Source organism: Gossypium hirsutum, chromosome D06, assembly GCF_007990345.1.
Source record: "Gossypium hirsutum isolate 1008001.06 chromosome D06, Gossypium_hirsutum_v2.1, whole genome shotgun sequence".
NCBI classification, from domain to species: domain Eukaryota; kingdom Viridiplantae; phylum Streptophyta; class Magnoliopsida; order Malvales; family Malvaceae; genus Gossypium; species Gossypium hirsutum.
Genome location: NC_053442.1, coordinates 65,561,978 through 65,587,809, shown reverse-complemented (window position 1 = coordinate 65,587,809; position 25,832 = coordinate 65,561,978). Strand labels below are relative to the sequence as shown.

Sequence of the window (25,832 nt, the reverse complement as noted above, 5' to 3'; positions counted from 1 at the left end):
TTTAAAAAAGGGTGATGAGGTGGCATAATGTCTAAGTGTCACATTATCACACTTTAATGAAATCCATGTTTGGGGATTAAACTGAGAAAAGCTGTCAGGTTTTGGGACTAATGTGAACAATAAAATATTTAGATATCAAAGTGGACCTAAACCTGTCCATGGGTCGGGCGGCCTGGCCCGGCCCGAAATATGGGAGGGTTCGGGTAAAAATATAGGCCCGAAATATGGGCTTGGGCAAAAAAACGAGGCCCATTTAAAAAATGGGCCGGGCCTCGGGCACCACTTTCTTGCCCGGCCCCGGCCCGAATATAATAAATATATATTTTTTATTTTTATTTTTTAATTTTAAAATACTTTTAAAATTTTTTATTTTTTTTTATTTTTAAAATATTTTTTTAATGTTTATTAAAAAATGGGCCAGGCTCGAGCTTATGATATTTTTCCCGGGCCGGGCTTGGGCAAAATTTCAGGCCTATATTTCGGGCCGGGCCCGGGCCAGGAGGCGGGCCGAAAAGTTTTTCCATGGGCAGGTCTAAGTGGACCTGATTATCAGGTTCATGGGTAAAAATTACATCAATTCTATTTAAAAATTCATATAATATATATAATTGAGTTGATTTAGTGCTATACCTAAAAAATTTGGCTAAATGCTTAAATTTAGATTAAACCTTTTAAAGGTTACTCACGTAAGAACCAAACTTTTCAAAATAATAAAATAATGGCTAAACATGTTTGAATATACTCAAATAAAGCGGTTTTCACACATTGCTCTCTTATTTGTAGTATGACATTAGATGAATGACGATCTATTAACAGTTGAGACAGATATTACTTGAAAAAATAACCATAATTAAAAAATTAATATACAATATTTAAAAAACCCTTACTTGAATACTTCAAAAAAGGTTTAGTATTTATTTGACCATTTTAAAATATCTGGTCCTCGTGTGAGTAACCAAGTATTTGCTGCAATTTGATCATTTAGCCTAATTAGATTAGATAAGAGGTTGATAGTTTACTCAAGCCTATTTTATTTATTTATTTATTTTTAACAAACATTTATATATATTGGATAAAACTTTTAAACTTGAACGAATAGTTCAATTTTTTATATAAATTAATTGCTTGAATTTAAAAACATCTCTCATATGAAATTGAAGTAATGATTTTTCTTAAGGGTTAGAATTTGAAGTATAATTTTTTTAGAGAGTTAAAAATGTAATTTCGTCTTTGTATTAACATAAAATCTTACAATTTTTCAGGGGAATGAACTATAACATTTTCGTTCTTAGAGAGGCCGCAATTGATTTTTAAATTTTAGAATGAGTCAAAATACAATTTTACTACTAAATTAACTTAAAACATTTCAAATTTTAGAAGGACTAAAGGGATAATTTCTCATTTTGGGGCCCCTAGCTCTGACTTTATTCATACAGATAACTCAACCATTAAATAAGGATATTTATAAATAAATGAGAGAACACATATTCAAACATTGGAGACAACATTGTTAAGAAAGATAATCACAAACTCTAAACATGGATCATAAAACAAATATGCAAAATAACCAATTTATTTCCTGTTTTATAACTTATATTTCAATATACATATATTTATTTAGGGGATAATATAAATTTTTACCCCTAAACTTGACAACTAGGTTTACTTTGGTACTTGTATTTATTTTTTTGTTTACTTTGACACCTGAATTTTAACAACTGGGTTCATTTTGGTCCCTTAAATTGAAAAATATAAAAGTTTGATTATGTGGCACTCTGAAATTGTGCCTCGTCATCACTTGAAAATTTTAAAAATTATATAAATTCTTAGATGATGACGTCGTACAATATCAGAGTGTCACATTCAATGTTTTAATAATCGGACCAGTGGTTGAATAGGTCTGACAACCGATTCCAGATTCAACCACTTCGACTGATTCGGCTACCAGGCCAACAATAATTAAATAAATAATTAAAAATTCATAGAAATATAAAATATAAAAAATATTAACCTAGTTCAGTTGCCGATTTTTATTAGGATTATTTATCAGTCAGTCCTTGATCCGTCCAATTCTGTCTTGCTCCAATAACATTGATTGCATCATTAAAACTTAACAGGTTCGAAGTTCAGGGGCCAAAATAGATCTAGTTACCAAGTTCAAGAACAAAAATTCATAATTTTTGCCAACTTTAGGGGCCAAAATTCATAATACCCCTTTATTTATTGACCAATGAAATAAAGTCGGTTTGTGGGTCAATCTATAAGGATCCATGGGGCTTCTTATAACCTTTGGGCAATTTAAAGAACAAATAAAAATCAAAGAAACAGAGGAAAGTGAAAGAAAATCGAGAGAAAAAAAAATGGGGCTTGAAGAAAATCTCAAATCAATGAACATCAACGAAGAAGAAAACAAGAACCCTAAGAACCCTAACCCTAACACTAAAGATGAAGAAGATGGTGAACTTGAAGAAGGGGAGATCGCAGGTGAAGAAGATGATACGACGTCGTCTTCGTTAAAGAAAGGTATCGTCGAACAGCCTCACCCGTTGGAGCATTCATGGACCTTTTGGTTTGATAACCCTTTTGCTAAATCAAAACAAGCTATTTGGGGTAGTTCTATGCGCCCTATTTACACTTTCTCCACCATCGAACAATTCTGGAGGTTATTATTTTTCTGTTCTTTTTTTTATTTTTTATTATAAGGGTGTGAATTTTATGATTTATTTTGGGTTTTTGATGATATGTTAGATGTTGGATTAGTTTTTTGGGTTACTTTTTGGGGTTTTGGAGATGTTTGGGTTTCTTGAAATTTGGAAATTTGATTTAGGGCTTTTGTTTTACTTCTGCTATTGATCATTTAATGAATGTATAGGGTTTATTCAAAATAGGGCTTCATAATGAATTTGTAGTACCAAATCCTTGAATAATCTATAGTTATTTTTCTGTTTGGTACTCCAATATATATATATTTGTAATTTAGTCTACTCATTACAGTGAAGTTAACTATTGCTGTTTATAATCTTGTGATTATATATACATATACCAATATACATATATATATGATGAGTGTAAATGGGATTTGCTTTGACTGTTATTGTGGAAGAGTGTTCATATATATATGTACACATACATATATATACGTGTGTTAATATATGTGATGAGTGTAAATGGGAATTACGGGATTGCATTAACTGTTATTGTGGATTATTTTTCACATGTGTGTGTGTGTGTGTGCACGCATGTTTGTTTATATATATGATGAGTGTAAATGGGATTGCTTTAACTGTTATCATCAAAGAATGTTTACTGTAAGGATCTTGGATCTTAATGGATGATATTAAATTGGTCTGTTCTTTAAATTTCATTGTAATCAACCTTGTGGAAAGTGGTTTTATCTGACATAAGGTAATTTAATCTTTGTTTATTAAAATTTGGGATTGTTGCTTGGTGCCTCCTGTCGAATAAGTTACGTGATCATCAGAAAACAGCTATTTGGACCATCTTCATATATATCGCTGCCATTGATTGTGGATTTCATGTGTCATTTATTTTGTTAGTTTCTATTTGTTTCTCAAGTGAATGTGAGCTATGTATTTAACTTTTGAACTTTTCTGATTACAGTCTTTACAATAACATACATCATCCAAGCAAATTGTCTCCTGGAGCGGACTTCCATTGTTTCAAACATAAAATCGAGCCCAAGTGGGAAGACCCTGTCTGTGCTAACGGAGGCAAGTGGACTGTAAGTTTCCCAAAGGGGAAATCAGATACGTCTTGGTTGTACACGGTATTGTTTCAGATGATATAATGGTGTACCTTTTTCCTGAAAATTCGATGCTTAAGTGAAAAACGAGGCCTCATCTGTTGTATATTTTTTTCTGTACTAGTTGCTGGCTTTGATAGGGGAACAGTTTGAGTACGGTGATGAAATCTGTGGAGCAGTTGTTAGTGTGAGAGGCAAGCTGGAAAAAATAGCATTGTGGACCAAGAATGCTGCCAATGAAACTGCGCAGGTGACTTAAGAGTTACTTCATTACGAAAAATGACAGTAAAAGTATCATAGAGGCTTCTATACTAAGAGTTGGATTGAAATTTTCCCCCTCTACTCAGAAAATGGGCAAATCTATCTTTATATATTAGATCAAAGAGAAAACTGGTAGAAAATGGGTAAATCTATCTTTATATATTAGATCAAAGAGAAAACTGGTCATTCTGTTAAAAAGTTCATCCATTTTTGCTGTTAAAAACCAGTCTTTGTACCTCAGTAAGAGGTATATGTGGCATGTCACATGTCTTTGTCTAATTAATTTGTCAGCAACGCTAGTTTTTAACAGTACAAATGGATGAAAATTTTAATATAAAGACCAATTTACTCTTTAATCTAAAGTATAGGGACTAGTTTGCCTATGTTTTGAGTAAATGGGGCAAAATGCTTTCGAACTCCTAGTACAGGGGCCTCCATGGTACTTTTACCGCAATTTCCTTAACCGTTCTCACGGGTTTTTCTTGGTTTGGATGCAGATGAGCATCGGGAAACAGTGGAAAGAGTTACTTGATTACAACGACACTATCGGCTTCATATTTCATGTAATGGCTTCTTTTAATTTGCAGTGATCTTTCAGGTTTATGTCTTGAGTTTCTTGCTTTATAAACAAACACTTCCTTTTTGCCCTTTTCAGGATGATGCAAAGAAGCTCGACAGAGGTGCCAAGAATCGCTACACAGTATGACTTTCTGTAGAGTTCTTCTCTACCGGACGGCATGCGTGGCACAATCGGGACTCTCTGTATGCTTCCTATGGCTTATCTTTGTTGCCTCCTTTCAGATTCTAGTTTCGAGCTATTGCTGTTTTTTACAAAGACTTTTAGCTATATAAAGCGAATCTTAGTACTACCTTAAGTTTCAATTTTATGACCATTTATGAAATGCTTTTTCAATCACTACATTTTGTTATAAGGTTCTTGCTTAAAGGTATTACAGGGTTGCCTTTTTTTAAGCTCTAACCATATCGATCTGGGTTGATTTGGTTTAATTTGTTTCGGCTTTTCGTGTCCCGGGTTTTTTTTTCTGTTAAGCTAAGCAAGTATTGTTTGCAAGGTTGTATCATAATGAGTAATCACTGGTTTTAGACACGAGAGATTAGACCTGTGAATTCTACTTCGAACACGAAAGCTCAATCCGGGTTACTTGAATATGAACTTGACCCAATCTGTCATCATAAAAGTCGATTTTGGATTATTTAGGCTGATGCCAAGCAATTGTAAAGCGAACTTGTGGAATTTTGTTAAAAATGGTTCCATCCGTTAATTGGGCAGGTCAATCTAGTTGGTTTTGGGTTGATTTTAAAAAAATTTGGATTTTTTTTTGCTTTGAGTCAACTTCAAGATTGGGTATGTTTAGGTTTGGGTTAATTTTGGGTTTGAATTGTTTTTGGTTCAAATTATTTCGAGTTTGGGTTGTTTTGAGTTTTGAGCTATGGTTTTTCGGATAGGATGATTTTGAGTTATGGACATTTGGAATGTTTCGGATTAGTTTTGGGTTTGAATTAAATGGATCCGGAGAAAATGAGAGGTTAAGATAACTATTTTATTGATGGTAAAAAGATATAATGATAAATTTAGTCCTCAAAGTTTATGTTTTTTTTTGTTAATTTGGTTCTTATTTTTTTAGTTAAATTTAGTTATTAATTTTTTGAATGTTGATTAAAATATTAATTTTTGAACATTGTTGGCTAGGCAATTTGTGTGGCAATCAATATACATTTTTTGTTAATATGATATCGTGTTTTATGTGTTATGTCAACAAATAAATTAAAAATTATAAAAAAAAACAAAAACTTACAAAAAAATTCGTAAAAAATTTAGCAGAAAGTACACATGAAGTGTTATGTAGGTTAACATGTTTAAAATTTTAATATTTTAGTTTATATTTTCGTTAAAAATTAACTAGATTTTTTTTCTTTAAAGTTTGATGGTCGAATTAATCTTTTTTTAAAAAAAAAATTGAAAAAAAAATTGACAAAAAAAATGCAAATAAAAGTTAAATTGGACACTACATAAAATAGAACATTTTAACTGTAAAATGAAGAAAATGGAAAAGATATCTAAGCATAAACAATCTTCCCGAAATAAGTCTTAATCATGAATATTAAAAAAAAAAATCTTTTTAGTGAAATGTGATTTTAAAAGTAAATAATTTGGATTTGGAAGTGTCTAAATTTAAATTTATTCAAACATGCATATTCAAATGATTTATCTGAATTCGAAACGATTTGAGCTTAAAATGACTAAATTTTAAAATTAATTTATGCTTAAAATAACTTAAACTTAAAATTGACCTAACTAAAATGATGCCGAAAATTTTAAACTTTAAAATTATTTGATCTCGAAATTGATCTAAATTTAAGTGACTCAAAAATTTTAAAATCCAAGTTGATCTGATCTATATTAATAATAACAATTGTCATCTATATTGTTATGAAGCGATTGATTGAACTTGGTGTCACCTGATTTAGTGGCACCAAATAAATAGTGAAATTGTCAAAAACGCGAAAACTTCAATATAACATACATATCAAATTAGGATAAACATGCTAAACAAATCATATTCCACTAAATATTATTTATTTTTCCTACTCTAGATAATACGGATTCAAAATTCATCATCCCCTTACCCTTCCGTTAATGTTGTACTGATAAAATAATAATAGCTACTACCAACCCGTACTATTTGTATATTTGGAATTTTTTTCAATAATTTCATTATAAGTTCCATTATATATGTCCTTTTTGATAGAATGTCTAAAACTATCTATAACCCTTCCTCAACTAGAAGTGCTTATGGGCCGGTTCGGGCCGAGTTCAAGTCGGATTTAAGCATGATTTAACATATTTTATGCTTGTCCAAGCTCGGCCCAGCTCAAAATATGGACCTGAAATTTAACCCAAAATCGCCTATATTTGTAAAAGACTAACTCAAATCGACCCGCCCATATTATTTTTAAATTTTTTTTTAAATTTTTTATTTTATTTTAATATTTAATAATTTTATTAATTTTTAATTTATTGAAATTTTTTATATAGCCGTCTTAACATTATTTAAATGTTTACATTAAAGTAGTATTATATGTTTAGTATATGTTTATTTTTTTATTGTGTTCTAAATTACATAATATATAAATATAACATAATATAAAATATTATAAACTTAAAACGGACCAGGCCGGGCTCGAGCCTTGAATATTCAAGCCAGAGCTCAACCCATATTTTAAACGGGCCTAATTTTTTTTCGCAAACCCTTCCAAATTTCGAGCAAGCTTTTGAGCTTGAGCGGGTAACTCGACCCATGAACAGATTTATCCCCAACACATAAATAGGAAGATAATACGCTTCAGCGCACTTGAATCCACGTTTTTCTGTATTGGTAACAATGCACATGCTAATTGAGTTAAGACTCGATCGACTTATATGGGTTAAATATCTATTTAGGTTACAAAAATTGCAGTTGAGTGGGCTTTTATTTTCCAATTGAGAATTTAGCCCAACTCAATTATTTATTTTCGTATAGATATTTAATTTATAATAATTAATATTCTTTCTTTTACCATATTCCTTTTTATCGTCATATCTTCAAACTTTTTCCATTTCACTTGTCACTTAGTTAATAATTACCTCTCAAAATCAACTCTCTTTCCCAGCATTTTCCTTACAATTTTTTTCTTTTTCTTTTAAAAATTAAAGCTGAAGCAGCTTCTGATCTTGAGGTAATATTCTTTTTTATTTGCTTTTAATTATTTATTATTTAGTAATTTAATCTGCAATACCCAGAATTTCTTTTCGAAGATTGGACTTTTTGAATGGTTGATTAAAAAAAATGACATAAATTATGTGAAAAGTTGAGCATGAAATTGTTACTAAAAGTTCATGATAATTTAGGGAAAATTTATATAAGCCATATATATATATCAAGTGAGATATGGTTGATTTAAATGACGGGTAGCTTTGATTTTTTTTTTTTTTGCTTTTTTTTGTTATTGTTAAAATGAATTATATTTAGCTTAATCGATGGATGATAGAATACTTTTGTATATTGTTTTTGTTCACAGATTGTATGGGGCAGCTTGATTTGATTGTTAAAAACAAGCTGTTGGTATCTAATTCAACAGCTTGTATTATCAGCTTTGAATTTTTCAGGTTACTTAAAGCACTCATTGTAGTTTTTTTTTTGGGTATTTGATGGTGTTAAAGGAGATAGCTTACAGGTTAGTATGTTTTGGGTTAGTGTCAATTCGACGAGTGCTTATTAGGTAAAAATACCATGGTGGCTGTTGTACTAGGAATTAGATTGCATTTGGCCCCTCTCTGCTCAAAAAATGGGCAAATTAGTATCTATATGTTGGATAAAAAAGTTCCATCCATTTTACTATTAAAAATTGGTCATTGAATGTTAAATTGAGGTACAGGTGTTTTGGTTATTCTGTCAGCCAAGCCAGTTTTTAACAGTAGAAATGGATGAAATTATTAACAAAAAAGATCAGTTTGCTATTTGGTCTAATGTATAAGGACTAATTTGCCCATTTTTTGAATAAAAAATACTATTTGACTCCTAGTACAACGGCCTCCATGATACCTTTACCGTGCTTATTATTAAGGGTATGAATGTGTTAGCTGATGTTGCTTCTTTGTTTGGGAATGTTTTGTATATAGAAAAGGATCATGAGTGATAACGAGGATCGATCAGTTTCTCAAAAGAATAAAACAAAAATGCCTGAGAAACATAAACATGTTCCGAGTAGAGATGTTTTGCCCGGGACTGATCTTTGGACAGATGGATTGATTTGTGCTTTTGAGTTTATTCGAGGCCATAAGAAACCAATGAACACAAGATATGGTTATAGGGTGCAAGTGCCTACCAATAAACTAACCGAGGCATCTTCTCGAGGACTTGGTGAACAGAAAGTAATGGAATCCTCTTTCAGTTTAGAGTCAAGGGATCGTGTGGCTGTTTCTTTAGATGAATACAATAATGGACATAGCCTTCAACCAAGCCGGTTTCGTACTACCGAAAAATTTGATGGAAGCTATTGGGCACCTATCGGGTGGGAAAGAATTTCGGACCTTGTCAAAAATGTGCAAGTCAATGGAAGCTGGGATTCACAACAGTTTGAATGGATAGATAATGAAGATGATTTAACCGTTGCAGATTTAGCAGCTCCGTATTGGGAACGACCGGCAGGGCCCATATGGTGGTGCCATTTAGCTGCTGGTAACCCCACCGTTGTGTCTTGGCTCAACAATGCTCAATGGTTACATCCTGCTGTTAGCTTAGCTTTGAGAGATGAAAGCAAACTGATAAGTGAGCGGATGAAGCACCTTCTATACGAGGTAATAGTCCCCGACATTCTGTAGGTAAACTTTATTTTGCATCAGTTAAATATCATTTTAACGAGTTTCGAGTTAAATCAATTTATGTACTATTCGATTCTCTTGAGTCTCAACTAAGGGTGAGTTTGGATGGGCGGTGCGTTTACCTACGGTTTGTGTAAGAACAGCGGTGGCGGTGAGATTAGATACTGTAACGATACTATAGCGTGAGACAAAAAGTAAGTTAAACGCACCACACCGCACCCAATCGCCCATCCAAACCCACCCTAAGTGGTGATAGAATATCAACTTGAGTTATGTGCTGTTTGATTCTGTCTAATGCCAACTAAATGGTGATATAGTATTATACGCATTTCGAGAAAAGTATGAAGAGAATGAATAGTAGCCTGCATCTTTGCTAATCTCTTTTAGGGTAAACTACACTGGTAGTTACTCGACTATTACTAAATTTTTTTTTTGGTCACCCAATTATAAGAAGTTGCAAAATTATCACCAACTATTTGTTTTTTTTTCTTTTTTGGCCACCAGCCGTTACATTACTAATGGAAAAAAAGTTTGGTAGTTTTTAAAATTGGTTTAATAGCAACTTTAACCCTCAACATTTATACATTTTATCCATTTAGTCTTAATTCTAAAAATTTTAACCCTCAACATTTACACATTGTATGATTTGGTCTTTTTTTATAGTTTTGTTTTTTTTTTGTGACACTAATTTTAAAAAAATGAGAAAAGATGAAATTTATTATCATGGATTTTTAGGTATTTTCATTCTTTGTGACATTGAGGATTAATTTTAAAAGAATGAGAAAAGATGTTTTTTTAGTTTTTTAGTGAAAAGATCACAAAGAAAAGCAAAACTACAAAAAAGACCAAATCACATAATGTTCAAATATTGGGGGTTAAATTTTTTAGAATCAAAACTAAATTGATAACATGTATAAATGTTGAGGGTCAGAGTTACCATTATGCCAAATTTAAAAGCTCACATCATCTTTCCCTTGGCCATTTAACGGTGACCAAAAAAGACAAAATCAATTAGTTGGGTGACCACTTTGTAACATTTCATAATTGGGTGACCAAAAAAGTAGCTTCCCAATAATTAGGTGACCACCAGTGTAGTTTACCGGCTGTTTCTTACCAGTATCCCACTTGATATCTATTCAAATGTAATAATTCATATACAGGATATCTATGAAACCTCCTTAGTGGTATTTGGTTTTGTTAGATAATTGATTGCGAATTTTATCATTTATAAAAGGTCCCGGTTAGAGTGGCAGGAGGGCTGTTATTTGAGCTATTGGGACAATCAGTTGGAGATCCACTTGTCGAGGAAGATGACATCCCTATCGTGCTCCGTTCTTGGCAAGCGCAAAACTTCCTCTTAACTGTTCTTCACGTAAAAGGGACCGTATCTGGTGTAAATGTTCTCGGAATAACAGAAGTTCAGGTTGTTCATTTTTTACAACCCCTGTCACAAAGTTGCTTTCATATATTATCCCATACAAGCTAACAGTTCCATGTGATTATCGTTTCATACCATTTTTTTCAGGAGCTTCTTGCTGCTGGAGGTCACAACGTGCCTAGAACAGTTCATGAAGTCATAGCACATCTAGCTTGCCGCCTTACACGGTGGGATGACAGGTAGTTTAACTTATTAATATTAATGTTAACTCTGCTATCAAGTCTTTCCTCCTTTTTGTGTTTGTGATCTCATCAGTTATCCAAGGCAGACATATCAAGCACTTGTCTGTCACTTTTTTTATTGAATTAATTGTGTCAGAGATCCCCAAACTATGACTTTCATTCTAAATTGGTCATTATACTTCAAAGCATTCTAGTTACATCCTCAAACTATCGATATTATATCAATAAGGCCTAAACTTCACAGCATTCTAGTTACATCCTCAAACTATCGTTACTAAATCGTTAATTTAACCGTTAAATGAGATTTAAGATTTTATGTGATATAAGATCTTACGTGTCATTTAATTGTTAAATTAATGGTTTCAATAATGTATGGATTTGATTGATATAACATCGATAGTTTGAGGATGTAACTAGAACGTTTTAAAGTTTGAAGATCAATTTAGTATGAGGGTCATAGTTTGGAGATGGTTGGTGCAATTTACTCTTTTTTATTTTATTTTGAGTGAAGTTTTTGTTTTCATAACCTACATATTGTTTGTTCGAAAACATGGATCAGGCACATATCGATGCCCGTTTTTCACCTCAGTGTCGAGTTCTTAGCATTGCAAAGTATTAGATGACCATTCCTAATGTTTTTCTCCGTTGAAGCCATACCTTTTTTGTATTTGTATATCGTAGTCATATATGTGCATTGATATTTGAAGCAATGTTTATCAATACATATTATTATATCCATTGAAAATTTCAGTCAATCGAACATTTTACATGGAGAAAAACTGCAGTTTCATCAACTTGAACGTCATTGGGAGAAAACTGTAATGGTTGCAATTCTATAGGTAAAAGTATCATGGAGACCCTTGTATTAGAAGTTGGATTTCATTTTGCCCCCTCTATTTAAGAAATGGGCAAATTAATCCCTGAATGTTAGACCAAAGAGCAAATTAGTCCTTTTGCTAAAAATTCCATCAATTTTTACTATTAAAAGCTGTTCTTGTACGTTAACATGAGGTACATATGGTGTGCGATGTGTTATTATTTGATTATTCTGTCAGCCATGCCAGTTTTTAACAGTACAATTAGGCGAAATTCTTGATAGAAAAGATCAATTTGCTCTTTGAGCTAACGTACAAGGATTAATATATCTATTTTTTTAGTAGAAAGGGCAAAATACAATCTGGCTCTTAGTTTAAGGGCCTTCATGATACTTTTACCCATTTCTGTATGAAAGTAGTTTATTATATTTGGTGTATATATATATATATGCATCATTTTGTGGTTCTTAAACTGATTCATAGTTTCTCTTTAACAATTTCAATTTGTAAGGTTGTTTCGTAAATCCATTTTCGGGGCAGCAGATGAGATCGAATTGAAGTTTATGAACAGGTTCTTTACTTAAAAAGATCATATAAAATTTTCTCTTTAGCATGGAGTTTTTGATATTTCCACGCATAGGAAATGTGAGTGAGAAATAGTTTTATTGTGTAGGAGAAACCACGAGGACATGAATCTTTTCGCCATTATTATGAACCAAGAAATCCGAAGATTGTCAACGCAGGTATATTACGTTCCTTCACTCATCAAAATCCGCCATTGTAATTGGAAAACAATTATATATGGTGAACTTTGATAACTTCTTAATATTCCAAATTGTAGGTAAGAGTACCATGGAGCCTTTGTACTAAGAGTCGGAATGCATTTTGCCCCCCCCACTAAAAAAAAATGCAAATTAGTCCTTATACGTTAGGTCAAAGAGCAAATTGGTCATTATGTTAAAATTTTATCCATTTCTACTGTTAAAAATTAGTCTTTGTATGATTATCTAGTCGTTTCATCAGCCACATCAGTTTTTAACATTACAAATGAAAGAAATTGTTAATAGAAATGATTAATTTGCTCATTTTTTATGTAGAGGGGGTAAAATACAATTTGAGACCTTTATGGTACTTTTACCTCAAATTGTTTAGCTATTAGAGATATTTCTAATTGGTTGTGTTCGCATTAGAGTATGCATTTGATATGGCTGTGTAAATGAAGAGTCATATCTTCGTACCTATGTCTAATTATGTATTGGACACGGGTACTTCAAGAAAAATGAGGAGTTTGAGCAATATGGAGCACTAATACGAGAGCTCACAACTACTCTCAGGATAAAGCTTAGTTGCTCGAACTTGTTCTGATATGGATGTTGCACTTTCTAAATATTATCTGAGTTTTCATCTCCCTTGCTCTCGTAAACTATATAGTGCTACTATATAGTTAATTGCACCAAACATCCCTAAATTATGACGCTCATTTTAAATTGGTATTCAAGCTTCAAAACATTCTAATTACATTATTTATGTTACATCTATAAAGTCCTTCTGTTACTAAAATCGTTAATTTAACCGTTAAATGAGACGTCATATCTTACGTGACATAATTTAAAATGAAAGATTTAAAGAGAAGTGAATATTATAAGAATTTTGGTTTGAGGGTTTCAAACTTTTATAGAAACTATCGTTCACTCCCTTTTTCATTTCGTTTTATTTTGTTTTTAATTTTAAAAGTTATATGGCAACATTTTTTCTTAAATTTTCATTTTAAATTATGTCACGAGATTTTACATGTCATTTAATAGTTAAATTAACGGTTTTGGAAAGGACCTGATCAATGTAATATCGATAGTTTAAGGATGCAATTAGAAGATTTTGAACTTTGGGGACCAATTTAGAATAAGAGGGTCATAATTTGGGGATGTCAAGCGTAATTAACTTGCTACTATATTGTTTGTATTAAATCTGCTCGAAAATGCAACCCTCGTAAATCTGTGTCCTTTTCTGCAACTCAGAAACCGTACAGTAAACACGAGCATAGAAGTCTCATGTAGTTTATGCGGCGCATATTCATGAATTTTGTGTTTCCGTTTTAGGTTATCAGGGTGAAATGGTCACTCCACGCAAGAGAAGAGATTGTTTTCGAGCTTCTGCAACATTTGCGGGGAAATGCGGCTAGAATGTTGCTGGAAGGAATACGAAAGAACACAAGAGAGATGATTGAAGAGCAAGAAGCAGTTCGTGGCCGTTTGTTTACGATTCAAGATGTTATGCAAAGCACTGTTCGTGCGTGGTTACAGGTTTGTATAATTTCATCGATTTCAAAGCCCATCTCATTCTTTTACCTCGTTCTGAGTGATCCGGTGACTTCATTTGCCTATTACGATTACATTATTGCAGGACCGAAGCCTTAGGGTAACTCATAATTTAGGTGTTTTTGGTGGTTGTGGCCTTGTTCTTACCATTATTACTGGGCTGTTTGGAATCAATGTTGATGGGATCCCCGGGGCAGAGGGTACACCATATGCGTTTGGTTTGTTTACGGCCATCCTCGTTGTCATTGGAATTGTGCTAATTGTTATCGGCATGCTTTATCTCGGGTTAAGAGAGCCTATAAATGAAGAGCTAGTGCAAGTTAGGAAGCTAGAGTTACAAGAGCTGGTTAAAATGTTCCAACACGAAGCGGAAGCTCATGCCCAGGTTCGTAAAAGTACTTATCGGAATAACTTGACCCCAACTAGCGGAGATGGATTCCTTGACGATGCCGATTATGTTCTTATCCAATAACACATATACAACTGTTCAAGTACTATAATATGTACCATTTGCTAGCTATTGATGGCTAAAAGAAGTTTGGTTGAAAGACGATAAATTTTGTACTCGTAATCATAACAATCATAACACCGATGAATGCAATTACGATCATTTCTATCCCGGATTCAAAATCGAATGCTTTTTATTGGATGCAATGAGATGGCAGGACAAATAGTATCAAGAAAGCACAACATTGCAATAACATCAATGTAAACAACATCCGCCGCAAGTATATATTCAGTTCTATCGCATTCAAAACAAGGCACAAAAATTATCCTAAAACATATCAAATACAGTATCATTACGGAAAGATAGTACCGTCAAGCTTATCTCGTTTGGTTCAATGTAAACACATTTTACTTGAGGAGAGATCTCGTAAGATGTTCACGAGCGGTAGCCAATGCTTGAGTTATTGTCTGTTGGAGCACCAAATATGTTAATATGGTGGCAATGGATTTGGCTAAGGGATAATCAGAAGAATGAAAAAGAAGTAAGTTTACCTGCTCGGACAAAGGAGCTCCGGCATCCATACTATGACTATCAACTTTTCCGGCAATGACATTTGCATCAGTTTCAAGAATGATACTGTCCATAGATTAAAAAAAGGGAAAAAAAGAAAGTTAAAACACAATGATTGGAGAAGCATCCTATGGGGATAGTTGCTTCTAGTGACTCCCCTTGGTTCTATATCCTAATTTCTATCCTTTTTCATTCCCTATCCAATAAATCCAAACATACGTGAATGAAAACTGTAAAAACTAATCGCTTCCTTTCTTTTTCGGCCTGTATCCTGGCATACATCATTAGAGGATAAAATGTGTGATTAGAACAGAACCAGCCAGATGTTTAACCTAGAGTATTTTGAGGAGAAGAATTAAGAGACATTTCCGGCAAAGAATTTTACCAGAGACGCTGTAAATAATCGAACAAGCAAAGAAAATTTATCTACTTGGAGATTCATGAAACAACATTACTTAAACTACGATAGTACAATGAATGATAATTCATACCCGCCATCAACAATCTCATCGAGGCACAACAAAATAAGATCCAAGTTCTCCAATGCTTCCTTTTTGTCCTCAGTGCCTCTGGAACAAGGGGAATATACTAAAGTTAGGATAATGATATTGAACACAAACGTATCAGAGGACAGTTATAGTACGAAGTATGATGAAAAAACCTAAGGAGGAGTCCAACAGCATCAAAAAATCCCTGGAGCACTGTGGCCAAGATGATCTCGTTTTCATTTTCACCTCCGGTAACAAAAAAGTGAAGGTCTTGAACGAACTTGTATACAACAATATAGTTGTCAAACATTGTTATCTCAGCTGTAAAAAACGCACCATGTTAAAATAGCAATATGAGCCAACCCATAATGTTTCTTGTTCCATGTTACACGGATTTGGGAGTAAATGTGAGATGCAAATATGTCAATTTTATAAACAACAATAATTCGTATATTTGGAGGATTGCACCTATATACTCGTATCTGATTATGTCTCGAATATGGGTGATTCGAACATGGATTATTCAAGAAAAATGAAGAGCCAGAGTGAAATGGTTCTAATTGACCCAAGAGAATGGCTATGTTGCTTAAGTACTCTTGTATGACACTCGTGCCTGACACACGGATATGAGGATATGACATCCAAGGATCTCCCAATACATAGAAAAACTTAGAAAAGACTAACCATACCCATGAGGGATACATATCTGTATCCGACACTCACAGCCGAATCCGAGTAACACAAGAAAATGGTAAAAGGCAAACAATGTCCAAAACAATATATCCAAGGTAAACCCTTTATGCACAAGAAAAGAGCCTCTCTTTTTTTTTTAATTCTCAATTTCAATAAATTGTGAGCACCATTGATCAACCTTCCTAACATATGTATAAGATCTATACATACAAAAATCAAATCAAATCAAATGTAAGGAAGCATTAACGAAGGAAAAAATGGTGCAAAAACTGATCTACCTTCAGTTCGAGCATTAGTCTTCTGGGTTTTGGTAAACACAGCTTTCTCAAAAGCTTCCTTAGCAGCATTCGTTGGCCAGTCATCTGAGTAATACTTAACAGCTATACGTTTCCCTTCGGAATCCAAAAGAAGGATGTTCTTAATTGTAGGGCATAACTCCTACAAACAAGAAAATCAATGAAACTTCCATATAAATAAAGATTCAACTAACCAAGCTAATTCAAATCTTAAAAGGATAAAAAAAAATCCTTCAAATATAGTTTCAATTTAAAATGCTTTTCTAGCACTCCAGTTCAAGTTAAATCCTAAAATTCTAAATCTAATTTAATTTCAATTTTAAAATTTAATCCTTCAAAACTAAAAAGCTTGGATCTGAGTCTAGCACTTAGAAAAGAATAATATACATGTGAAGGAAAATAAATTCAAATCCTACAAACAAGAAAACCAAAGAATTTTTCATAAAAATAAAGATTCAACTAACCAAGCTAATCCAAATCTTAAAATAGAAAAAAAAACCCTTCAAATTTAGTTTCGATTTAAAATACTTTTCTAGCACTCCAGTTCAAGTTAAACCCTAAAATTCTAAATCCAATTTAATTCCAATTTAAAATTTTTAATCCTTCAAAATTAAAAAAAGCTTGGATCTGAGTCTAACTCTTCGGAAAAAATTAACAATTTTGCATATGAAGGAAATTAAATTCAAATGCGAGGTGAATAAATTCAGATCTGACCTAGAGATAACTGAGCATAGCCAAAGCGGATCTTTAATACAGAAAAATTGGAAATAAACAAAAGAATTATTGAAAGTTCGTATGATGCGAAATTGAAAGACTGCATAACTGAATGAGAGAAAGAAAGCTAACCATTTTTCCTTTTTTTTCTTTGTTTGGCAAGATTTCTCGGGAAAATATCGGGATTTTCTTTTGACAAATGCTCTTTATGAACTGTGTGACTGCGACGAGAAATAACGGGACGAGGGAAGATTGGAACTGGTCTTAATACATGTAATTTTATTATTAGAGTTAATTATAACAACTTCCTCAAATTTTGACTTTCATTCTAAATTGGTCCTTAAATCTTAAAATATTTTTATTGCATTCTTAAATTATCGATGTTATATAAATAATTTTTTTTGTTACTAAAATTAAGTAAAATATCGAATGTTATATGACATAATTTAAAATAAAAAACTCAAAGAAAAAATATGTAAAAATCTTGGTTTTAAGGGTTCTTATTTTACTTTTAGTTTTCAATTTCAAAAGTTAAGCCGAAAAATTTTACTATTCTTTAAAATTTTCAATTAAAATTATGTCAGATAAGATTTTATATGTCATTTAATGGTTAAATTAACGATTTTAAAAATGAAAAGACTTGATTGATATAACATTGATAGTTTTAAGATGTATTAGAATGTTTTGAAGTTAGGAACAAATTTAGAACGAGGGTCGTACTTTGATGTTTAGTACAATTAACTCTTATTATTATTACCACCCAATTAATTATTTACTTAATTGACTGTAAAATAGTTGAGAACACATGTGATTTACCCAGTGACAACGTCGTCTTGGTCCCCTTATAGAATTTAATGGAGTAAACATAAAATTTTCTATTTTAAGGGGATCAAGACGATGCTGTCCGTGGGTAGATCACATGTGAGCTAAAATGCAATTTAACCATGTATTAACTTAATTTTTTATAGAATTTAAAGGAGCAAACATGCAATTTTCCATTTTAAGTTAATACATGGTTAAATTGCATTTTAACTCACCCAAAAATGAAAAATTTTTAATCTAATCTTTTAAAAATTATAAAATTATAAACTGATAAAATGATAAATTTACATTTTAACCGTTAAAAAAATATGTAAACTAGAGTCCCAAAAACTTTTCTGCTTCTACCGCTAAGTCGGCTGCTCAACTTACTTCAGCTCTAGTTCTTCTCTTCTTTTTACATTCCAGTGTGTTGTCCCGCCTCCCTCTCATAATGGGGGCCTCTTTGGGCTCAATGTGGGTTTTCTCTTCTCCGCTAATGAGAGGTTACCACCTTCGCTGGAGTTGTGGTGGATCTGGGTGCTGCTGGCGATGGTGATGTTTACGAGGGCTGGCCTCGGCTTCTTAACTGATGCAATAAATTTTACCTACGGAATGCCGAGGACTATTACCTCATATAGAAGATGCTTCATCATGTAACCACTGGGCATCATTGAGCCAAGACAACGGTGAGGCGACCAGCAACCAAATGGCACCACCATTCGGGCCCTGCCAGTCACTCCCAGTCAAACCATCTTCCATTGACTCGCACATTTTTCAACTATCAAACCTTTCGGTAGCAAGGAACTGGTCTGGTTGAAGGCTACGTCCATTGCTGTATTCATTGAAAGAATTAATCACATGAACATGATCACTTGGCTCCAAATAGAAAGAGGACTCTGTTAGTTTCTGTCCATCCAGTCCTGAAGAAGAAGGCTCGGTTTCTTATGACCTCGAATAAACTCGAAAAGCACAAATTGTTTGCCTAGGACCCTATAACCAACCATATCTGGAGTTTATCAGTTTCTTATGAACCCGAAAGCACAAATCAACCCATCTGTCCAATCTCTCAGGCATGGAACCAGCATGGAATTGGCCTGGTTCAAGGTTAGGTCCATTATTGTATTCATCGAATGAAGCAACCAAACCATCCCTTGGCTCCAAACCGGAAGAGGACTCTGTTAATTTCTGTCCATCCAGTCCCGGAGAAGAAGGCTCGGTTTCTTATGACCTCGGATAAACTCGAAAGCACAGATCGTTTGCCTTGGACCCTATAACCATATCTGGAGTTCATCGCTTTCTTGCCCATCCGTCCAAGGATCAGTCGCAGGCATAACATCTCTACTCGGGACATGCTTATGTCTCTCGAGCATTTTCTTTTTGAGAAACCGGTCCATTACCATTCATGAAGTACCCAAAAACAAACTACAATGAGTGCTTTAAAGTAATCTGAAAAAAAAGTCAAAGCTGATAATGCAAACTGTTGAATTAGATTTAGATACCAACAGCTTGTTTTTAACAATCAAATCAAGCTGCCCCATACAATCTATGAACAAAAACAATATACAAAAATATTCTATCATCCATTGATTAAGCTAAATATAATTCATTTCATACAAGAAAAATCAAAGCTACCCACCATCTAAATCAAACTTAATAATTATGAGGTTATAACAACAGTTTCTGGGAATTGCAGATTAAAATACAAAACAATTAAAGAAATAGAAGAACAATATTATTACTAAATTATACAAAGGCTGCTTAAATTTGCCTACCAGCAGCATCAGCAACGAAAGGTAAATATGGAGTCCGACCCAAAATACTAGAAACCACCCCATAAACAAAACACAAACAACTAAAAACAAAAACCCCCGTATGTCCCCAAACCATGACCTTAAACCCCAACCCGACCCGACCCGGATTAAATATTCTCGTTAGCAACAAAGGCACCACCAGCAACACATCCAATGTCACAGCCTGCATCGAATTGAACCTAACGTAATGACTGAAACTCGGGTTACGAACCACACCAAGGTACAAAGCAAAGAAAGCGACGAAGCTGGCGTAAGGTACGGATTTGTAGAGGGATAAGAAGGGTAAAATGGGGTCAAATAGAATACCCAATTGAGGGTATTGGATGAATAGGTAGCGACCATATTGAAGGGAGTTGAAGAAGGGGAGACTGTAAGCTGCGACGGAGATTAACCGATCTGTGGCTGGAGTAGGGTTAAGTGACATGCGGGTGATGGTGGTGGTGGGTTTCTTTGGAAGGCGGAGATTGGGTTTTGGGTGGCTGAGGAAAGGGATATTGGGGTAGGGTTTGGGGTTTAAAGGGGAAGGTTTTAGGGTTAAAGAGGGTAGAGAGTAACAGAGAGCAGCCATTTTTGGTTTTCTTTGTTTGAATTGAAAGGCTTATGGGATTGGTTCTAATTTTTGCCTTTGGAAATTCGACTTTTATATGTGTTGTGCCGGACCGGTGAATTTTAGGGTTTTGTTAGAGAATAAACAGTAAATCTACCCTGGAGAGGTTCAATTAGTCTTTTTATTTAAAAATTGGTAAATCAGTCTTTTTATATTAGATAAAATATTAAATTGATCCTCTATGTTAAAATTTTTATCTATTTTTACTGTTAAAAACTGACGTAGTTGACAAAATAACTTAGTAGTTACACTTCCACGTGTAACCTTATGCTAACTTATAGTGACTAATTTTAACAGTAAAAATTAATAGAATTTTTAACAATAGGATTACTTTGCCCTTTGATTTAATGTACAAAGACTAATTTGCCCATTTGTTGAGTAGAGAGGGTAAAATGTAATCCGACTCTTAGTACATGACTCTCCATTGTTCCTTTACTAAGGAAATACATTGTTTAGATCATGCGCCAAAATTAGATTTGGGTCAAGTTTAAATAACATATTTCATACTTATCCGAGTCCGACCCAACTTAAAGAATATATTTAAAATTTTGTCCAAACCTACTTATATTTGTAAATGATTATTCTATTCTAAGCCGAGCTTATAAAAATTAATAAATAAAAGACCACTCGCCAAAATATCAATGCTCAAATTTTATAGCTTTGGGCACACTATCTTCATCGTGCTTTTCCTACCTTAAGTGGAAAAAGGTCCTAATTCAAACTCTCGACACTCTGGTTCATAACCACATTCTCTAATCTCTTTTTTGAAATTTAAAATTTAATATTTAATATTTTTTTATTTATTAAAAATTTATATATAAACAACTTAACACTTTTTATATTTACATTATAATATTATATATTATTATAAATTTAATCATTATAAACTATATATAACATAATAAAATTTATTACAAATTTAGATCACAGGCCGAGCTAAGCTCGAGTCTTAAGTGTTTAAGTCTAACTGTTAGCACCATTAAATATTTTTATTCAATTCCGGTCAATTACAAAATCAATATCATTATTATTATATAGCTACTAAGTGAATATTGTTTTTTTTCAAAATACTACGCCATTGATTTTTTTAAAAATCTTTGATCTTAGAAAAGCGCACCATGGTCTGAGTGAACTATAGGCAGCTACAGAAGATAAAATAAAGTGTTGGAACATTTTCAATATATATATAGTGTCTCAATAGTTACAAATGAAAAGTTATAAGTAACTAGAAATTCTTTCACTTGATTATTAGCAAACAATCATGTTATTCAAGACATATATGTCTATCCATTTGAGTAATAATGTTTCTATAAAAAGACGTGAGATCTCTTATAAATAGGTGTGAAATTTCATTTACATGGCACCAATATATATATATAGAGAGAGAAACAAAGTTTCTTTCTATTCTTTCACTATATTTTATATTTATAGATTGTTCTATAAAGAATTACTGTAGAAAGTCTTTATAGAAATTAATGTCTATGCTATGCTCCACTCAGTGCTCGATAGACTGTTTCCGCTAGTGCAAAACGTAGATAGTTATTGGATTTTATTGTATCCTCAAGGTTCATTTGCCGGTAACTCTTTTGCACACTATAATGTAGGTGGGGACGAAAAGAGATCAAGTGAGACAGATTAGAAGAAGCTTTTAATCTGGAGCAAATTCACTGGTTCCACAAGTCTAGGGTGGATTGGTTTGTTGCAGGAGAATGAAACACAAGATACTTTCAAGCATTAGTAAAAAGGAGAAGAGTTAACAATAGAATTTGGCCAATTCGTAACAACAATGGCATATAAGCTATCTCAAGAAAATCTAAATTATCTCTGTTCTCCAATTACTAATGACGATATCACCAACACAGCTTCTTCTCTTGGACCTGATGGTGTAAGCCTGCTATCTTCTTTGCATTGGGACTTTGTGATAAACTGGTCTGTCTGTTATGGGATTTCCTCAATGGTGGATACACCGAAACCTTTCGTGCATATCTTCGATGAACGGAGGAATTCGACAAGGAGATCCTTTATCTCCTTATATTTTCATTCTCTGCCATAATGTCCTTTCCTCAACCTTGATCAAAGAAAAAGATGAAGGCCTCATTCATGGCATTAAGCTAAGCAGAAGAGGTATTGCTCTCTCCCACCTGTTATTTGCTGATGATGGAACTCCAAGGCTGGAGAGCTAATCTCCTCTCCTTGGGTTGTTTCTTCAAGGTTCTAAGCAATGAAACTTTAGCTCTAGCTTCTTCAAGTTGTTTCTTGGCATCATTTGTTTCCTCTTTTCGAGGCTTTTTCGGTAAGCCTTCAAAAAACTCTTTCGCTTCTTTCAAAGCCAAACTTATTATAGCCTTAACTGCTTTAATTACCGCAATCTGGGCATTGCTAGAAACCTCCTTGATCACCATATCGGATTTCGTTTTCTCTTCTACGACAGCGGGTCCAGCATCGGTAGCCCCAAGGGCGACAAGCTGGAACAGCCGCAGGTGCGAGAACAGTAAGTGATTTAATTTATTAATAATAAAATATAAGCGATTTAATTTGATTATAAAATATATAATAATAAAAAATATAAAATTATTTTTATTTAAATTTAATTATAAAATATAAATAATTTCTATACTTTTATTATTTATAACAGTAAGGCAAGGGATTAAATTGGCGTAAATAAAAGTATAAAGACTAAACTGAAAATATATGAAAAGTACAAGGACTTAAAATTCTTTTATCCTTTTTCCATACATCTCTTTACGTACTCCATCTTCATGGCATTCGCATGAATGGACTAAATTAAAACTGTTCCAAAACAAGACACCCATCTACGATATCCTCTGGTGCTAATAATTTCACTTCTTTTTTTTTCATTCAAATTTTTATTTTTATTTTCCATTTCTCAAAATTCCCATTTCTTCTATTGTTCTTCATTGAATCTGCATTTTCTTTTAAAAATTTTCCCCCAATTTTCTTTTTCAAAATGGAAAATGATCAATTACTATCATATTTAAGCCCTAGGAAAAAATTAAGGCCACCCCCAGTTTTTCTCCCATCAATAGTCGAATCACTAAATTCACCAAAGCCGCCGCTACCACCATCATCATCTTCAGATACCATTTTAAACCTTCAAGAATCGCTTTTACTTCAAAATCAACAAAATTCACCAGCAACACGATCAGACCCAAATCTCACATGGCGAAAAATTAATCTCCACCGATGCAAAACGGCACCAGCAATGGCGGTTTTAATGGATGCAATCAATCCATCAATCCCTAAACCTAAATTCGGATCCGAATCAATTGTAAGACAAGCTTGTATACTTTTAATATTGTATTTATCATTGGGTGTTGCCATATATTGGTTTAATCGTCATCATTTCGTCGGTCCAAAAACGAATCCTGTTGTCGATGCATTGTATTTTTGTATCGTCACGATGTGCACCATTGGGTTCGGTGATATTACCCCTAATAGTAACGCTACTAAGTTGTTTTCGATCTTATTTGTGTTGGTCGGTTTCGGATTTATCGATATTTTACTTAGCGGTATGGTTAGTTATGTACTCGATTTACAAGAGAATTATTTGTTGAAAACGGTTCAACATGATGGTGACAAAAGAGATTTAGCAACTAGTTATATCATTGATGTTAAGAAAGGGAGGATGAGGATTAGATTGAAAGTTGGTTTAGCATTAGGTGTTGTGGTACTTTGTATTGGTATTGGTGTTGGTGTTATGCATTTTGTTGAACATCTTGAATGGTTGGATTCCTTTTATCTTTCGGTTATGTCGGTTACGACAGTCGGGTACGGTGATCGGGCATTTAAAACGATGCCTGGTCGGCTTTTCGCTGCAATTTGGTTGCTTGTATCGACCGTTGCCGTTGCTCGTGCTTTTTTGTATCTGGCTGAGGCTAGAGTTGATAAGAGGCATAGGAGGATGGCTAAATGGGTGCTTGGTCAAGACATGACTGTCTCGCAATTTCTCGCCGCCGATATAGACAACAACGGTTACGTAAGGTATGCATCTCCATGAGCACAATATTAAGTTATATTTTTATCCTAAAAAAGTAATTTCCCATTTTAGTAGGGGTCAGGCCCCTGCCAGTCACCCTCCCTTTGCCCCTGCACAAGACGGTTTCGACATCTGCTTTTCGTTATTACGATCGAATATTGATAACTATAAACGCCTTTTATTACCCTTTTCATGTTATGTTTGAAAACTCCCCAAAAACCTTTATGATTTATCTATGACCCCTCTAAAGTAACCTTTTAGCTTCACCCATCTTTATGTTCGTTTAGGTGTTTGTGATATATGATTAAGTTTGATGTCGGTTTACATATGCAGCAAATCCGAGTTCGTGATATACAAACTCAAGGAACTGGGAAAGGTATCGGAAAAAGACATAATGCAAATCTCCCAGAAATTCGACAGGCTCGATTCCGGCAACTGCGGAAGGATATGCCTCGCCGACCTTAAGGATAGTCATCATTAGTATACAACTATGATTTTTGAAGGTGCAATAGGAATACCAACAAGTAGAGAAAAATGGTGGGTTCATGTTTTTGTATTCAAACGTGAGCATCGGTGTTTATACGAGCCTTTGTTCATGTTCTGCTTTGAAGGCATGGAAAAGTATATATATAAATGTGAGAGATACATCATTAAATTATATCTATCTTATCGATCTAAAATATTATATAGATATTTAATGCTTTAATTTTTTACATAAAATGAATAGTTAGACCTTTTTTTAAATTACCAATTGAGCCTTATCTTGATTGACATTGGCATTGTTGCCAATGTAGAAGGATGTGTGTTCAAGTGTGCTAAAACTTATTATCCTCCTATTTATGGATTAGGGAGGGGTTATGGGTAGTTCTAAGCATTATGTAAAAAATAATTTTTTTTTAATTTAGGCATAATGTCAAATTTGTCCCTTAACATTTAATCAATATTTCCGTTAAAAATAACCATTCAATTCTTTTTTAAATGATGGTCAAATTTGACTATTTTTAAAAGGTTGAATGTCAATTTTAACTAAAAAAAGTTTAAATTGAAAAAAATATAAAAATTAAGGACTAAATTTAATATTATATCTATAATTTATGTCAAATTCGACATGCAAGATGTAGGGCATGAAATATAAAAAATATCAAAATCTCATAATCGAGAAAAGTAAAAATAATAAAATAATATTAATTTAATCTAAAATCTAATTTAAATAAGAATTATTTTATATATTTCAAAAATATCTATATTGC

General features: G+C 33.2%; 6 protein-coding genes across 9 annotated transcripts; 3 read left to right on the top strand and 3 right to left on the bottom strand.

Moving 5' to 3' along the window:
* The first annotated feature begins 2,255 nt into the window (after positions 1-2,255).
* LOC107960247 (eukaryotic translation initiation factor 4E-1) lies at positions 2,256-4,940 on the top strand. The gene is made up of 5 exons (XM_016896548.2): positions 2,256-2,662; positions 3,622-3,787; positions 3,888-4,013; positions 4,522-4,587; positions 4,680-4,940. Exons 1-5 carry the CDS (start codon positions 2,271-2,273, stop codon positions 4,728-4,730), a joined length of 801 nt encoding a protein of 266 aa, XP_016752037.2. The 5' UTR covers positions 2,256-2,270; the 3' UTR covers positions 4,731-4,940.
* A 2,653-nt stretch (positions 4,941-7,593) lies between these two features.
* On the top strand, positions 7,594-14,773 carry LOC107960248 (uncharacterized). 4 transcript variants are annotated; one of them, XM_016896549.2, is made up of 9 exons: positions 7,594-7,762; positions 8,105-8,260; positions 8,706-9,383; positions 10,642-10,830; positions 10,933-11,024; positions 12,354-12,413; positions 12,516-12,585; positions 13,939-14,142; positions 14,243-14,773. In XM_016896549.2, the coding sequence occupies exons 3-9, from the start codon at positions 8,715-8,717 to the stop codon at positions 14,627-14,629; spliced, it is 1,671 nt and encodes a 556-aa protein (XP_016752038.1). In that variant the 5' UTR covers positions 7,594-7,762; positions 8,105-8,260; positions 8,706-8,714; the 3' UTR covers positions 14,630-14,773. The 4 variants fall into 4 exon arrangements, with proteins under 4 accessions (XP_016752038.1, XP_016752039.1, XP_016752041.1 ...); XM_016896550.2 differs by having other exon boundaries at positions 7,618-7,762; positions 8,165-8,260; XM_016896551.2 differs by having other exon boundaries at positions 7,640-7,762; positions 8,178-8,260.
* A 60-nt stretch (positions 14,774-14,833) lies between these two features.
* LOC107960250 (coatomer subunit zeta-1) lies at positions 14,834-18,059 on the bottom strand. Its single transcript, XM_016896553.2, has 6 exons — positions 17,499-18,059; positions 16,635-16,794; positions 15,837-15,984; positions 15,667-15,744; positions 15,157-15,241; positions 14,834-15,072 (listed from the first exon to the last, which is right to left on the bottom strand). The coding sequence occupies exons 1-6, from the start codon at positions 17,499-17,501 to the stop codon at positions 15,013-15,015; spliced, it is 534 nt and encodes a 177-aa protein (XP_016752042.1). The 5' UTR covers positions 17,502-18,059; the 3' UTR covers positions 14,834-15,012.
* Positions 18,060-19,807: 1,748 nt separating this feature from the next.
* On the bottom strand, positions 19,808-20,678 carry LOC121218679 (protein TIC 20-II, chloroplastic). The gene has a single exon (XM_041096273.1). It carries the CDS (start codon positions 20,544-20,546, stop codon positions 19,926-19,928), a length of 621 nt encoding a protein of 206 aa, XP_040952207.1. The 5' UTR covers positions 20,547-20,678; the 3' UTR covers positions 19,808-19,925.
* Positions 20,679-22,729: 2,051 nt separating this feature from the next.
* LOC107961074 (50S ribosomal protein L12, chloroplastic-like) lies at positions 22,730-23,398 on the bottom strand. Its single transcript, XM_016897316.1, has 2 exons — positions 23,336-23,398; positions 22,730-23,050 (listed from the first exon to the last, which is right to left on the bottom strand). Exons 1-2 carry the CDS (start codon positions 23,396-23,398, stop codon positions 22,730-22,732), a joined length of 384 nt encoding a protein of 127 aa, XP_016752805.1.
* Positions 23,390-25,326, top strand: LOC107961531 (two-pore potassium channel 3). Its single transcript, XM_016897643.2, has 2 exons — positions 23,390-24,587; positions 24,916-25,326. The coding sequence occupies exons 1-2, from the start codon at positions 23,554-23,556 to the stop codon at positions 25,061-25,063; spliced, it is 1,182 nt and encodes a 393-aa protein (XP_016753132.2). The 5' UTR covers positions 23,390-23,553; the 3' UTR covers positions 25,064-25,326.
* The last annotated feature ends 506 nt before the right edge of the window (positions 25,327-25,832 follow it).